The 14661-nt window shown below is 42.7% G+C and overlaps 1 protein-coding gene across 1 annotated transcript; it reads left to right on the top strand.

Moving 5' to 3' along the window:
- The first annotated feature begins 2645 nt into the window (after window positions 1–2645).
- LOC109866642 (splicing factor 3B subunit 6) lies at window positions 2646–14140 on the top strand. Its single transcript, XM_020455418.2, has 4 exons — window positions 2646–2778; window positions 3273–3391; window positions 12649–12787; window positions 13611–14140. Exons 1-4 carry the CDS (start codon window positions 2749–2751, stop codon window positions 13698–13700), a joined length of 378 nt encoding a protein of 125 aa, XP_020311007.1. The 5' UTR covers window positions 2646–2748; the 3' UTR covers window positions 13701–14140.
- Window positions 14141–14661: the final 521 nt, after the last annotated feature.

Below are 14661 nucleotides of genomic sequence, written 5' to 3'. Positions count from 1 at the left end.
AAGAATGGTAGAAAGTGTAAGCAGAGGGAGCTGAAGACAGGAGGAGAAACGGAAGAGAATGATGGTGAAGTATCGAAGGTGGTAGGTGCGGTAAAGTCATCGGAGACCGAGGTATGCACCGAGGATCAGGATGAAGAAGAGTCTTTGACAATAGGAGTGAAGTTTATGAGAAAAGTGGACTCTTGCCTTTTGGCTGATCCATTTGTGGTTTCACGGTGGGTGAAATCGGTGAGGGTAACTAGAAGTGGTCTAGTGATAATTGTTTGTGTTTCTGATGGGCAGAGGAAGAATGCACTCAAAGTAAAATGAATACGGGTAAGTAAAGTGAAGTGTTTCATTCTAAAGAAAAAGTCACCAATGAAAGGAGTGATAACTGGGGTAGCAGTAGATATAAACGTTGACCAGCTGAGGGCAAAGATTCCCGGTGTATGTGACGCCTGTTGTTTGATGCGACACAGACAGGGTGGTGAGAGTGGGGAAACAGAAGAGTCATTGTCTGTTCTTTTGAGTTTAGAAGTTGAGTCTTTGCCTGACAAAGTGAAGTTAGGATATATAAGTTATCATGTACGAGTGTATGTGCCGAATATATTAAGACATTACAGGTGTCAAGCTTATGGACATGTGGCAGCAGTGTGTAGGAGGGAGGGTCCAAGGTGGGAGAAATGTGCAGAAGGGCATGAGACAAAGGAATGTGTAGTATTGAGGAAAGTAGTGGAATGTGTTAATTGTAGGGGTGCCCATTGAGTTGGGAATCAGAAAAGTTCCATGTGAGAGAGGCAGGTTGAGGTTTCCAGGGTTAGAGTAGAGCAGAAGATGCCATATGCTGAGGCAGTGAAGAAAGTAGAGGAAGATGGGTTAAGGGGGAGCAGTGGTGAGAGTAGTAAAGATATACCAGTACAGAGGGACAGGCCAAAAAGGAGTGGTGAGAGTAGTAAAGATATACCAGTACAGAGGGACAGGCCAAAAAGTTAAATACCTTTCAGTAAGATTGGATTTTTAGCATTTATAAAAATGGTTATTAATTGTACTGCAGGGATGGATCGGAAGTCTCAGAAAATTGAGGTTGTGGTGGCAGCTGCAGAGAGGTAATTGGGTGTGCGAGACTTGACATCAGAAGAGTTACAGGATGTGTTAAGTGGTGATGTCTCATCCTTTCAGGGTGATGGCATGAGGTAGGAATAAATACATTTAATTAGTGGAGTAGGGGGGTGTTCATTTTATTTTATATAATTTTGAAATTGGTGTGTATAGTGTTAGATGGTAGGGTATTTATATAGTCCATTTTTATTTTTCAAGTAAAGTAAAATGGAGTTGTACTCCAGTCTAGTAGGTGGCGGTAATGCAACAAATTGGATGCCAACCGCCGTTAAACCTCATAGAAGAAGAAGATATCAATCAATGACTCAATCCAGAACAGTTACTGACAGTTGTGGCTGCTTCATGTGATGTATTGTTGTCTCTACCTTCTTGCTGTTGTCTGTGCCCAATAATATTTGTACCATGTTTTGTGCTGCTACCATACTATGTTGTTGTTTTAGGTCTCTCTTGTCGTGATGTGTGTTCCTATATTTTTATTTTATTTTTTATTTCTAATCCCAGCCCCCGTTCCCACAGGAGGCCTTTTGTCTTTTGGTAGGCCATCATTATAATAATAATTTGTTTTTAACTGACTTTCCTAGTTAAATAAAGGTTAAAAAAAGATTGCTACAATTCAATTCACTTTTCACATGAGTGCAGTGTATGCCTCTGCCAAGAAGGGTAGTTTTTATGCCAAAACCAGGTGGTAGGATCGTCATACGACCACTAAATCAATTCAATTCAATTCAAGGGCTTTATTGGCATGGGAAACATGTGTTAACATTGCCAAAGCAAGTGAGGTAGACAACATACAAAGTGAATATATAAAGTGAAAAACAACAAAAATGAACAGTAAACATTACATATACAGAAGTTTCAAAACAGTAAAGACATTACAAATGTCATATTATATATATATATACAGTGTTTTAGCAATGTACAAATGGTTAAAGGACACAAGATAAAATAAATAAGCATAAATATGGGTTGTATTTACAATGGTGTTTGTTCTTCACTGGTTGCCCTTTTCTCGTGGCAACAGGTCACAAATCTTGCTGCTGTGATGGCACACTGTGGAATTTTACCCAGTAGATATGGGAGTTTTTCAAAATTGGATTTGTTTTCGAATTCTTTGTGGATCTGTGTAATCTGAGGGAAATATGGCTCTCTAATATGGTCATACATTGGGCAGGAGGTTAGGAAGTGCAGCTCAATTTCCACCTCATTTTGTGGGCAGTGAGCACATAGCCTGTCTTCTCTTGAGAGCCATGTCTGCCTACAGCGGCCTTTCTCAATAGCAAGGCTATGCTCACTGAGTCTGTACATAGTCAAAGCTTTCCTTAATTTTTGGTCAGTCACAGTGGTCAGGTATTCTGCCGCTGTAAATCATCAAACACAGGTCTCAGGATCACTAAGTCATCAAACACAGAGGATGAATAATACATCTAAATGTAAAAAAGTATTGATGATAAATATCAAATGAAGATTTAGAAATACAGTCTATGAAAACTTTACTGACGGAAATATAATTTAATTTAAATAGCACTTGATCCTTAAAGACGTAACCGGAACTCTATTGTCTAGAATCGGAAATACGTTAAAAAAATATCTGCGTTCGTGTGTTGTCGAATATATTTTTCTTAGCACATTTTGTACACGAAATATACAACCATGGCTATGCAAGCAGCTAAACGAGCTAATGTAAGTTGGCATGTATCATGTTTTTGGATTCAAATGATACCTATAGCTAATCAACCTCGTCGGGTTTAGTTTATAGTTAGCGTGGTAGTTGGGTGGCTAACGAAGCTAGCTCGCTAACTAGACACTGTAACTCTAAGATAAAGAGGCGATTGGCTTGATCGATTTAATAATAATTTGATGGGTGCTTGTATTTGTCCTATTTCACACATGTACAAGCTATGCTTTATCGTTAGCCATTTTATTAAGACGTAAATATCAAACACCATTCAACTAAAACGCTTTTTTTTGTGGGGGAAATGTTAATGTTATCTAACATTAATTATTTTCACTCAAGTTAGCTATCTAACTTGCTTTAAACTGCGTAACTAGCATCACTTAGTTAGCTTGATCATGAAACGTTACTGTTTACGCAACTTGTCACAGTTTATACTCATTTTACGTTATTTAGATAAGTAAATTGAGCGTATCAGTTGCAAATGCTGTTTTCTATGCAGATTCGATTACCACCTGAAGTCAACAGAATACTCTACATTAGAAATCTACCATACAAGATCACAGCTGAGGAAATGTACGACATCTTTGGAAAGTATGGACCAATACGGCAGATTCGAACGTAAGTGGAAGATTGTTGATCTGGATGGAATGCTCAGATATACCATTGGTGATGTAGTTTACATAGTTTATTTGATTTAACTAGGCAAGTCAGTTAAGAACAAATTCTTATTTACAATGACGGCCTACCATAAGGTAAAAGGCCTCCTGTGTGGACGGGGGCCTGGGATTTAAAACATAAATTCAATATAAATATAGGACAAAACACGCATCACGACAAGAGAGAGACATTACATAAAGAGAGACCTAAAGACGACAACATAACAAGGCAGCAACACATGACAACACAGCATGGTAGCAAAACAACATGGTAGCAACACAACATGGTAGCAACATTATTGGGCAAAGTCAACAGCATAAAGGTCAAGAAGATCGAGACAACAATACATCATACAAAGCAGCCACAACTGTCAGTAAGAGTGTCCATGATTGAGTCATTCAATGAAGAGATTGAGATAAAACTGTCCAGTTTGAGTGTTTGTTGCAGCTCGTTCCAGTCACTAGCTGCAGTGAACTGAAAAGAGGAGGGACCCAGGGATGTGTGGGCTTTGGGGACCTTTATTTTTATTTCACCTTTATTTAACCAGGTAAGCTAATTGAGAACAAGTTCTCATTTGCAACTGCGACCGTGCCAAGATAAAGCATAGCAGTTCGACACATACAACAACAGAGTTACACATGGAATGAACAAAACATACAGTCAATAATACAGTAGAAAACAGTCTATATACAGTGAGTGCAAATAAGGTCAAATAAGGGAGTTAAGGCAATAAATAGGCCATTGTGGTGAAATAATTACAATATGGCAATTAAACACTGGAATGGTAGATGTGCAAGTAGAAATACTGTGCTGCAAACGGAGCAAAATAAATACATGCAGTATGGGAATGGGGTAGATAGGTGGGTTGTATACAGATGGGCTATGAACAGGTGCAGTGATCTGTGAGCTGTGGACTTGTAGATGACCTGGAGCCAGTGGGTCTGTCGACGAATATGTAGCGAGGGCCAGCCGACTAGAGCATACAGGTCGCAGTGGTGGGTGGTATAAGGTGCTTTAGTGACAAAACGGATGGCACTGTGATAAACTGCATCCAGTTTGCTGAGTAGAGTGTTGGAAGCAATTTTGTAGATGACATCGCCGAAGTCGAGGATCGGTAGGATAGTCTGTTTTACTAGGGTAAGTTTGGCGGCGTGAGTGAAGGAGGCTTTGTTGCGGAATAGAAAACCGACTCTAGATTTGATTTTAGATTGGAGATGTTTGATATGAGTCTGGAAGGGTAGTTTACAGTCTAGCCAGACACCTAGGTACTTATAGATGTCCACATATTCAAGGTCGGAACCATCCAGGGTGGTGATGCTGGTCAGGCGTGCGGGTGCAGGCAGCGAACGGTTGAAAAGCATGCATTTGGTTTAAGAGCAGTTGGAGGCCACGGAAGGAGTGTTGTATGGCATTGAAGCTCGTTTGGAGGTTAGATAGCACAGTGTCCAAGGACGGGCCGGAAGTATATAGAATGGTGTCGTCTGCGTAGAGGTGGATCAGGGAATCGCCCGCAGCAAGAGCAACATCATTGATATATACAGAGAAAAGAGTCGGCCCGAGGATTGAACCCTGTGGCACCCCCATAGAGACTGCCAGAGGACCGGACAGCATGCCCTCCGATTTGACACACTGAACTCTGTCTGCAAAGTAGTTGGTGAACCAGGCAAGGCAGTCATCCGAAAAACCGAGGCTACGGAGTCTGCCGATAAGAATATGGTGATTGACAGAGTCGAAAGCCTTGGCATGGTCGATAAAGGCGGTTGCACAGTACTGTCTTTTATCGATGGCAGTTATGATATCGTTTAGTACCTTGAGCGTGGCTGAGGTGCACCCGTGACCGGCTCGGAAACCAGATTGCACAGCGGAGAAGGTACAGTGGGATTCGAGATGGTCAGTGACCTGTTTGTTGACTTGGCTTTCGAAGACCTTAGATAGGCAGGGCAGGATTGATATAGGTCTGTAACAGTTTGGGTCCAGGGTGTCTCCCCCTTTGAAGAGGGGGATGACTGCGGCAGCTTTCCAATCCTTGGGGATCTCAGACGATATGAAAGAGAGGTTGAACAGGCTGGTAATAGGGATTGCGACAATGGCGGCGGATAGTTTCAGAAATAGAGGGTCCAGATTGCCCAGCTGATTTGTACGGGTCCAGGTTTTGCAGCTCTTTCAGAACATCTGCTATTTGGGTAAAGGAGAGGCTTGAGCGAGTAGCTGCGGGGGGGGGGGCAGAGCTGTTGGCCGAGGTTGGAGTAGCCAGGCGGAAGGCATGGCCAGCCGTTGAGAAATGCTTGTTGAAGTTTTCGATTATCATGGATTTATCGGTGGTGACCGTGTTACCTAGCCTCAGTGCAGTGGGCAGCTGGGAGGAGGTGCTCTTGTTCTCCATGGACTTCACAGTGTCCCAGAACTTTTTGGAGTTGGAGCTACAGGATGCAAATTTCTGCCTGAAGAAGCTGGCCTTAGCTTTCCTGACTGACTGCGTGTATTGGTTCCTGACTTCCCTGAACAGTTGCATATCGCGGTGACTATACGATGCTATTGCAGTCCGCCACAGGATGTTTTTGTGCTGGTCGAGGGCAGTCAGGTCTGGAGTGAACCAAGGGCTATATCTGTTCTTAGTTCTGCATTTTTTGAACGGAGCATGCTTATCTAAAATGGTGAGGAAGTTACTTTTAAAGAATGACCAGGCATCCTCAACTGACGGGATGAGGTCAATGTCCTTCCAGGATACCCGGGCCAGGTCGATTTAGAAAGGCCTGCTCACAGAAGTGTTTTAGGGAGCGTTTGACAGTGATGAGGGGTGGTCGTTTGACTGCATCTCCGTAGCGGATACAGGCAATGAGGCAGTGATCGCTGAGATCCTGGTTGAAGACAGCGGAGGTGTATTTGGAGGGCCAGTTGGTCAGGATGACGTCTATGAGGGTGCCCTTGTTTACAGATTTAGGGTTGTACCTGGTGGGTTCCTTGATGATTTGTGTGAGATTGAGGGCATCTAGCTTAGATTGTAGGACTGCCGTGGTGTTAAGCATATCCCAGTTTAGGTCACCTAACAGAACAAACTCTGAAGCTAGATGGGGGGCGATCAATTCACAAATGGTGTCCAGGGCACAGCTGGGAGCTGAGGGGGGTCGGTAGCAGGCGGCAACAGTGAGAGACTTATTTCTGGAGAGAGTAATTTTCAAAATTAGTAGTTCGAACTGTTTGGGTATGGACCTGGAAAGTAGCCTGCAAAGTAATGTCATATCTCTGCAGTAGACTGCAACTCCTCCCCCTTTGGCAGTTCTATCTTGACGGAAAATGTTCTAGTTGGGTATGGAAATCTCAGAATTTTTGGTGGCCTTCCTGAGCCAGGATTCAGACACGGCAAGGACATCAGGGTTAGCAGAGTGTGCTAAAGCAGTGAGGAAAACAAACTTGGGGAGGAGGCTTCTGATGTTGACATGCATGAAACCAAGGCTTTTTCGATCACTGAAGTCAACAAATGAGGGTGCCTGGGGACATGCAGGGCCTGTGTTTACCTCCACATCACCCGCGGAACAGAGGAGGAGTAGAATGAGGGTGCGGCTAAAGGCTATCAAAACTGGTCGCCTAGAACGTTGGGGACAGAGAATAAAAGGAGCAGATTTCTGGGCATGGTAGAATATATTCAGGGCATAATGCGCAGACAGGGGTATGGTGGGGTGCGGGTACAGCGGAGGTAAGCCCAGGCACTGGGAGATGATGAGAGATTGTTGTATCACTGGACCTGCTGGTTGTAATGGGTGAGGTCACCGCATGTGTGGGAGGTGGGACAAAGGAGGTATCAGGGTTATGAAGAGTGGAACTAATGGCTCCATTGTAAACTAAAACAATGATAACTAACCTGAACAACAGTATACAAGGCATATTGACATTTGAGAAAGACATACAGCGAGGCATACAGTAATCACAGGTGTTGAATTGGGAGAGCTAGCTAAAACAGTAGCTAAAACAGTAGGTGAGACAACAACAGCTAATCAGCTAGCACAACAACAGCAGGTAAAATGGCGTTGACTAGGCAGGGAGGGTCGGATTAACTACACACAGAGCCTGAGTGCGGCTGGGGCCGACAGATAAACATAAACAAGCATTAATGGACAGTCCAGCATGCATCAGCTATGTAGCCAAGTGATCAGTGTCCAGGGGGCAGCGGTGGATGGGGCAGGGAAGCTAGACTGGCGAGTATTATCCAGGTTAAAAAAAATGGCTGGCTGTGCAGAAGGTAAAAGATGAATACAGCTGCATAGTAATGTCTCTTATCGATGGCGGTTATGATATCGGAATGTGACTGGCAGAATGGGTGTTGAATGTGGAGAATGAGAGAATGAGTCTTGCGACTGGTATACAGAGATGACCAGTTTACAGAAGAGTATAGAGTGCAGTGATATGTCCTATAAGGAGCATTGGTGGCAAATCTGATGGCCTAATGTTAAAGAACATCTTGCCGCTCGAGAGCACCCTTACCTGCCGATCTATAAATTATATCTCTGTAATCTAGCATGTGTAGGATGGCCATCTGAATCAGGGTTAGTTTGGCATCTGGGGTGAGCGAAATACGCTCCTCTTTCAAGTCTAGATTTAACTTTAGCCTGTAGCTTTGATATGTGCTGAGAGAAGGACAGTGTACCGTCTGGCCATACTCCCAAGTACTTGTATGCAGTGACTACCTCAAGCTCTGAACCCTCAGATGTAGTAAGGGGAGAGGGGCATTCTTTTTACCAAACCACATGACCTTTGTTTTGGAGGTGGTCAAGAACTTCTTATGGCTGGGGGGCAGTATTGAGTAGCTTGGATGAATAAGGTGCCCAGAGTAAACTGCCTGCTCCTCAGTCCCAGTTGCTAATATATGAATATAATTAGTATATTTGGATAGAAAACACTCTGAAGTTTCTAAAACTGTTTGAATGATGTCTGTGAGTATAACAGAACTCATATGGCAGGGGAAAACCTGAGAAAAAATCCAACCAGGCAGTGGGAAATCTAAGGTTGGTCGATTTTCAACTCTGCCTCTATCGAAGATACACTGGGATATTTGTCATGTTGCTCTTCCTAAGGCTTCCACTAGATGTCAACCGTCTTCAGAAACTTGTTTGATGCTTCTACTATAAAGGGGGGCTGAATGAGAGGGGAATGAGTCAGAGGTCTGCCAGCAGTCACGCGCATTTCACATGAGGTATCTCCCGTTCCTTTGCTTTTCTGAAGACAAAGGAATTCTCCGGTTGGAATGTTATTGAAGATGTTAAAAACACCCTAAAGATTGATTCCATACATCGTTTGACAAGTTTCTACAGACTGTAATGGAACTTTTTGACATTTTGTTTGCAACTAGTGAACGCGCTTCGTGAGTTTTGATTTGTTTACCAAACACGCTAACAAAAGTAATCATTTGGACATAAATTATGGACATTATCAAACAAATCAAACATTTGTTGTCGAACTGGGATTCCTGGTGATGCATTCTGATGAAGATCATCAAAGGTAAGTGAATATTTATAATGTTATTTCTGACTTCTGTTGACTCCAACATGGCGGATATATGTATTTGATCTCTAGCACCATACTCAGATTATTGCATGGTTTGCTTTTTCCGTAAATCTTATTTGAAATCTGAAACAGCGGTTGCATTAAGGAGAAGTACATCTAAAGTTCCATGCATAACACTTGTATTTTCATCAACATTTATAATGAGTATTTCTGTAAATTAATGTGGCTCTCTGCAAAATAACCAGATGTTTTTGGAACTAGTGAACGTAACGCGACAATGTATACTGAGATTTTTTTATATAAATATGAACTTTATCAAACAAAACATACATGTGTTGTGTAACATGAAGTCCCATGAGTGTCATCTGATGAAGATCATCAAAGGTTAGTGATTCATTTAATCTCTTTCTGCTTTTTGTGACTCCTCTCTTTGGCTGGAAAAATGGCTGTGTTTTTCTGTGGCTTGGCTCTGACCTAACATAATCGTTTGTGGTGCTTTCGCTGTAAACGCCTATTTGAAATCGGACACTGTGGTGGGATTAACAACAAGATTACCTTTAAAATGGTATAAGATACTTGTATGTTTGAGGAATTTTAATTATGAGATTTCTGTTTTGAATTTGGTGCCCTGCACTTTCACTGGCTGTTGTCATATCGATCCTGTTAACGGGATTTCAGCCCTAAGACATTCTAAGGGTAGAGAAAGCTTGTTGGACACTAAGTAAGCTTTGTTGTAGAGCATTTAACACAAAACCCGGGGAGGAGCCAGCTGAGTATAAGACTATCATCTGCATATAAATGGAGGAGAGCTTCCTACTGCCTGAGCTATGTTGATGTAAATTGAGAGGAGCGTGGGGCCAAGGATTGAGCCTTGGAGTACTCCCTTGGTGACAGGCAGTGGCTGAGACAGCAGATTTTCCGACTTTATACACTGCACTCTTTGAGAGAGGTAGTTAGCAAACCAGGCCAAAGACACCTCAGAGACACCAATACTCCTTAGTCGGCCCACAAGAATAGAATGGTCTACCATATCAAAAGCTTTGGCCAAGTCAATAGAAATAGCAGCACAATGTTGCTTAGTATCAAGGGCAATGGTGACATCATTAAGGACATTTATTAAGGTTGCAGTGACACATCCATAACCTGAGCGGAAACCATATTGCATACCCAAGAGAATACTATAGACATCAAGGAAGCCAGTCAGTTGATTTTTGAAGAAAAAAAATCCAACACTTTTGATAAACGGGGCAAAAGATAAATGGGTCTATAACAGTTAGGATCAGCTTGATCTCCCCTTTAAATAAAGGACAAACTGTGGCTGCCTTCCAAGCAATGGGAAACTCCCCAGAAAGGACAGACAGGCGTTTGACATGATACGTTCATCAACCTTAAAGAAGAAAGGGTCTAAACCATCCTAGATCCTAGATTGTTTTTGGGGGTCAAGTTTAAGGAGCTTCTTTAGGAGCTCTTACCCAGTGACTGCCTGCAGGGAGAAATGTTGTAGCGGGGCAGGGGGAAAAGAGGGAGAAGCATTGGGGATAGTCGCATTAGGAGGGGTGTGAGATGAGGAAATGTTGGATTGGCAAGGAGGCATGGCTGAGTCAGGATTTCTATTTGACTTAATGAAGTGGTGATTAAAGAGCTCAGCCATGTGCTTCTTGTCAGTAACAACCACATCAACTTTAAGGGACATATGGGCAGCTGTGAGGAGGAGGGTTTAATTCTCCAGGTCTTTAACTGTTTTCTAGAACTTATTGGGGTTAGACCAACAAGGAGAGAACTCCTTAAAGTAACTAACTTTGGCCTTCCGGATAGCCTGAGTGAACTTATTTCTCAATTGCCTGAACGATAGCCAGTCAGCCTGAGTGTGTGTGCCGAGCCTTTCGCCAAATGCAATCTTGAGGTGGAGTAACTCAAAGATCACGGTCGAACCAGGGGCTGAACCAGTTTTTTTTTTTTCTCTCTCTTTTTTTTATGGGGGTGTGTTTGTTAACAATACCACCAAAAATATAAAAAAAGGTCCACGCATCTTCAACAGAGGTGATCAAGCTGATTCTTTACCATTTTAGAGGCCAGGTCATGAAGGAAGGCTTGCTCATTTGTTTTTTAGCAAGCATCTATGACAAATCAGGACAGGTTGTTTCACTGAGCAGCCATTACGAACACAGGCTGTAAAACAGTAGTCACTAAGGTCATTACAGAAAACACCAGACTGATACCTAATCAGGATTATTTGTGAGGATAACATCGAGGAGGGTAGCCTTTTCTGGGTGTTTGGAGTCATACCTTGTGGGATTGGTGATAATCTGAGAAAGATTTAGGGAGTGCCATTGCTTTAGGACTTGGTCAGGTGGTTTAAGCATGTCCTAGTTTAGGTCACCTAGCAGGACAAATTCAGACTTTGTGTAAGGGGCCAGGAGAGAGATTAGGGCAGGTAGGATACAGGCAGGTGCTGATGGAAGACGATAGCACCCAGCAACAGTCAACAAAGAGCTATTTGAAAGTTTAATTCTTAAAACCAGCAAATCAAATTGTTTGGAGACAGACTTGGTGGAGACAACCGAGCACTGAAGGTCATCCTTGGTAAAGATTGCCACTCCCCCACCTTTGGAAGATCTGTCTTGCTGAAAAAGGTTATAGCCAGAAAGGTTAACATCAGTATTCAAAACACTCTTCCTTAAACACGTCTCAGTAATGACCAACACATCTGGATTGGAGCTTTGAATCCACACTTTCAATGGATCCATTTTAGATAATAAGCTTCTAGTGTTAACATGCAGAAAACCCATGTTTTTTCGAGAGCAGAAATCAGTGAAGCAGATATCAGAGCACAAGTCAGAATTGGGGCTAGCAACAGTAGATGGGCCAGGGTGTACATGCACATTTCCAGATATCATCAGCAGTAATACAATCAAGGCACGGCAGAGGACAGGGAGAGCTCTGCAGTGTTGATTTGACATCTGAATGTGCATCAGATGGCAACAAGATCATATTGTACAGCAATTTCATCAGGTAACATGAATACAAAGCCAGCGAGAGATGGTTAGAATAGGATGGGAGGCCAAAAGTCTATGTAACCAATAGAGTTACATAGAAAGTTTGTAGTCAACAAAGTATGCAGGGTTCATGAGGCAAAATGCACAAGATTTTTTTATATATATATATATATAACGACTTGGGGCTAGCCATTGTAAGTTCAGAGTCACTCGCCCCAACAGTGCTTGTGTGCTGGGGGCGAGCGAAAGCTCGGGAGAGAGGGGTGAGTCTGTACCAGACAGGGGGAGACAGGCCAGGGCAGACTGAACAGATTGCCAGGTGGAATCCAAGCAGTAGTGCAGCAGGCAACGGGAGCAGGTGTCACACCCACATGGGAGAAGCTTTTATTTCTGGAGGCAGATTTCTTGTAGAAAATGCCAGTGAATGGTCTTTGAACAGTAGGCAGGTGCTTCAGAGGGCGCTTCAAAGACTCCTGACACTTGTTGGGTCAAAAGCCCTTTTACTTTACACCTTAGTGCTAATTTAATTTGTATCTGGTCTGTCCTTTCAAGCCTGGGAGCTCAGTTCCAGGTTGGATGGTGTCCTCAGGTCCCTGCTGTTTGCTAGTTCATGTATCATCTCCTTGTGTGTAGGCTAGTCTGCAGAACTGTGGCAGGTATTCAACCACAATGTCTCATCATTGTCTTGTCTAAATGTATGTATTCTTATGTACTGTCTTTCAGTGGAAACACACCGGAATCAAGAGGGACAGCTTATGTGGTCTACGAGGACATCTTTGATGCCAAGAACGCCTGCGATCACCTTTCTGGATTCAACGTCTGCAACAGATATCTTGTAGTTTTATACTACAATGCAAACAGGGTATGTAGGCCTATAATCTCATCAATCAAGGACCTGACAAAGTCTCCTCTAACCATTGTTGATATATTTTCTCAACAGGGCTAGTAACTTTCATAGTTTTGCATATGGAAAAAATACCATACTGAACAAACATTGTAGGCCAGGGCTCTCCAACCCTGTTCCTGGAGAGCTACCGTCCTGTTGGTTTTCACTCCAACCCTCTTCCTGGAGAGCTACTGTCCTGTAGGTTTTCACTTCAACCCTAATTGAGCGCAGCTGGTTGTAATAATTATCTGGTTGATAAGTTGAGTCAGGTTAGATACAGCTGTGGTTACAGCGAAAACATACTTGAGGGGAACTCTCCACGAACAGGGTTGAGCCCTGGTGTTGGCATTAGTCAATGCTGGTACATTACATTTGTAGGTGTCTGGAGGAAGAGTCAAAACTGCTTCTTTTTATTAAACTGAGAGTCTGCAATATTATGCTGCTGCGAGCAACTGGATGAACCACAGATATCGCAGACGAGCGTGACGCAAGACGACTCAGAGGATCTGCACATGTACACTGATGTGCCTCACTCTGCTGCAACGTGTGATAGCTGCTAGACCAAAACGGCGAAGAAGTTTAGCCTTGCGCTTCGCACTCTTAGTTGTTGCGGAAGTCAGCCTGATTTTTGTGTACTTTGTTCATCACTGACTAACTTTTAAGGCACTAATGTGAGGTAAATGTTGTAATCAATATGTTATTTTCTTTCTGACAGTTCGGCCTGTGTCTGGGTGTCACATGTAAACAGTGTTTTGCACTTAAACATGCATAATGATTTTCATCCAACTGTTTCTCACAGGCTTTCCAGAAGATGGACACCAAGAAGAAAGAGGAGCAGCTGAAGCTTCTGAAGGAGAAATATGGCATAAACACAGATCCCCCAAAATAGTCTCCCCTCTTCCCCCTTTGGCACAGAATGTGCATTTAGACATCTGTACAAATTCGCCTCTTGCTTGTTGTAAGCCAATAATGTTTGCTTGTAGGACTCTTGTCTCCTGAAATGCTTTTTATTTTAATTTGCTTTTCAATTCTAAATAATTTGTACATCTTAATTTGTCCAATTGCTAAAGTTAACTGATTTATGTTTTGTAATTGGGTACTATCTTGGTTATCAAGTATATTAGGGTGCATTTTGGGGGGGGGGTGCATTTTACAGGCTTTGACAGTCTTTTTGTTTAATTTCAGTTTTGGTATGTCTCTTTGGTGTGCATTTTGAACACATACAATCTCTGTGGAAAAAATCTTCTGCAGTTTGATGTAAACATATTCATACAGATTCACTTGCGTTTTTAGATTCTGTCAAATAAATTGGTATTTTCTGTAAAATAAGTGGTCCTTGTTTAAAAGATGCTGGCCATACGTCTTGCATGAATGCACTTCTGTCATAGCACTGTCCTCTTCCTGAACCTATAAAGGTCAACAGTAGTAGGTAGGTAGGTAGGTTCCAGCCCAGGTCAAAGTAGAGGCATAGGTCACTCCTAGACAGGCACACACGACTGCCAGCAGCTCTATTGTAATTCTACATACGCAATGCACAGGGTCTTTCACACTATCCTCAACCAGGGCTCTTTTCAGTCAGTATTACACAGTTTAGTCAGCCTGCTTTCCTTTCACATAGCTTTGTATAATGGCCAAGACCATATTTGTCACTGGGCCAGTTCAACTCGCATTTAGAGTGGAGATGTTCTCGATTGTGGTAGATCTATACCCAAGACATCCTCAAGAAGACAATCTCTACCGTTGGTTTGCCTGCTTATTCTAATATGAACACAACTATACAGATTGGTTTTATCTGCAGTACTGCATACTATCACAACCCCCCCTCAACTCAATCTAGTATAGTTTCATTT

Source organism: Oncorhynchus kisutch, linkage group LG21 (assembly GCF_002021735.2).
Source record: "Oncorhynchus kisutch isolate 150728-3 linkage group LG21, Okis_V2, whole genome shotgun sequence".
Classification (NCBI taxonomy): Eukaryota; Metazoa; Chordata; class Actinopteri; order Salmoniformes; family Salmonidae; genus Oncorhynchus; species Oncorhynchus kisutch.
Note: the sequence above shows the minus strand (reverse complement) of the source record. Positions and strands in the feature narration are given on the sequence as shown.

Coding starts and splice junctions, on each gene's coding strand:
- LOC109866642 (XM_020455418.2), top strand. CDS start 2,749: ATGGCTATGCAAGCAGCTAAACGAGCTAAT. Junction 2,779..3,272: donor AAGCAGCTAAACGAGCTAAT/GTAAGTTGGCAT, acceptor TTTTCTATGCAG/ATTCGATTACCACCTGAAGT. Junction 3,392..12,648: donor CCAATACGGCAGATTCGAAC/GTAAGTGGAAGA, acceptor ACTGTCTTTCAG/TGGAAACACACCGGAATCAA.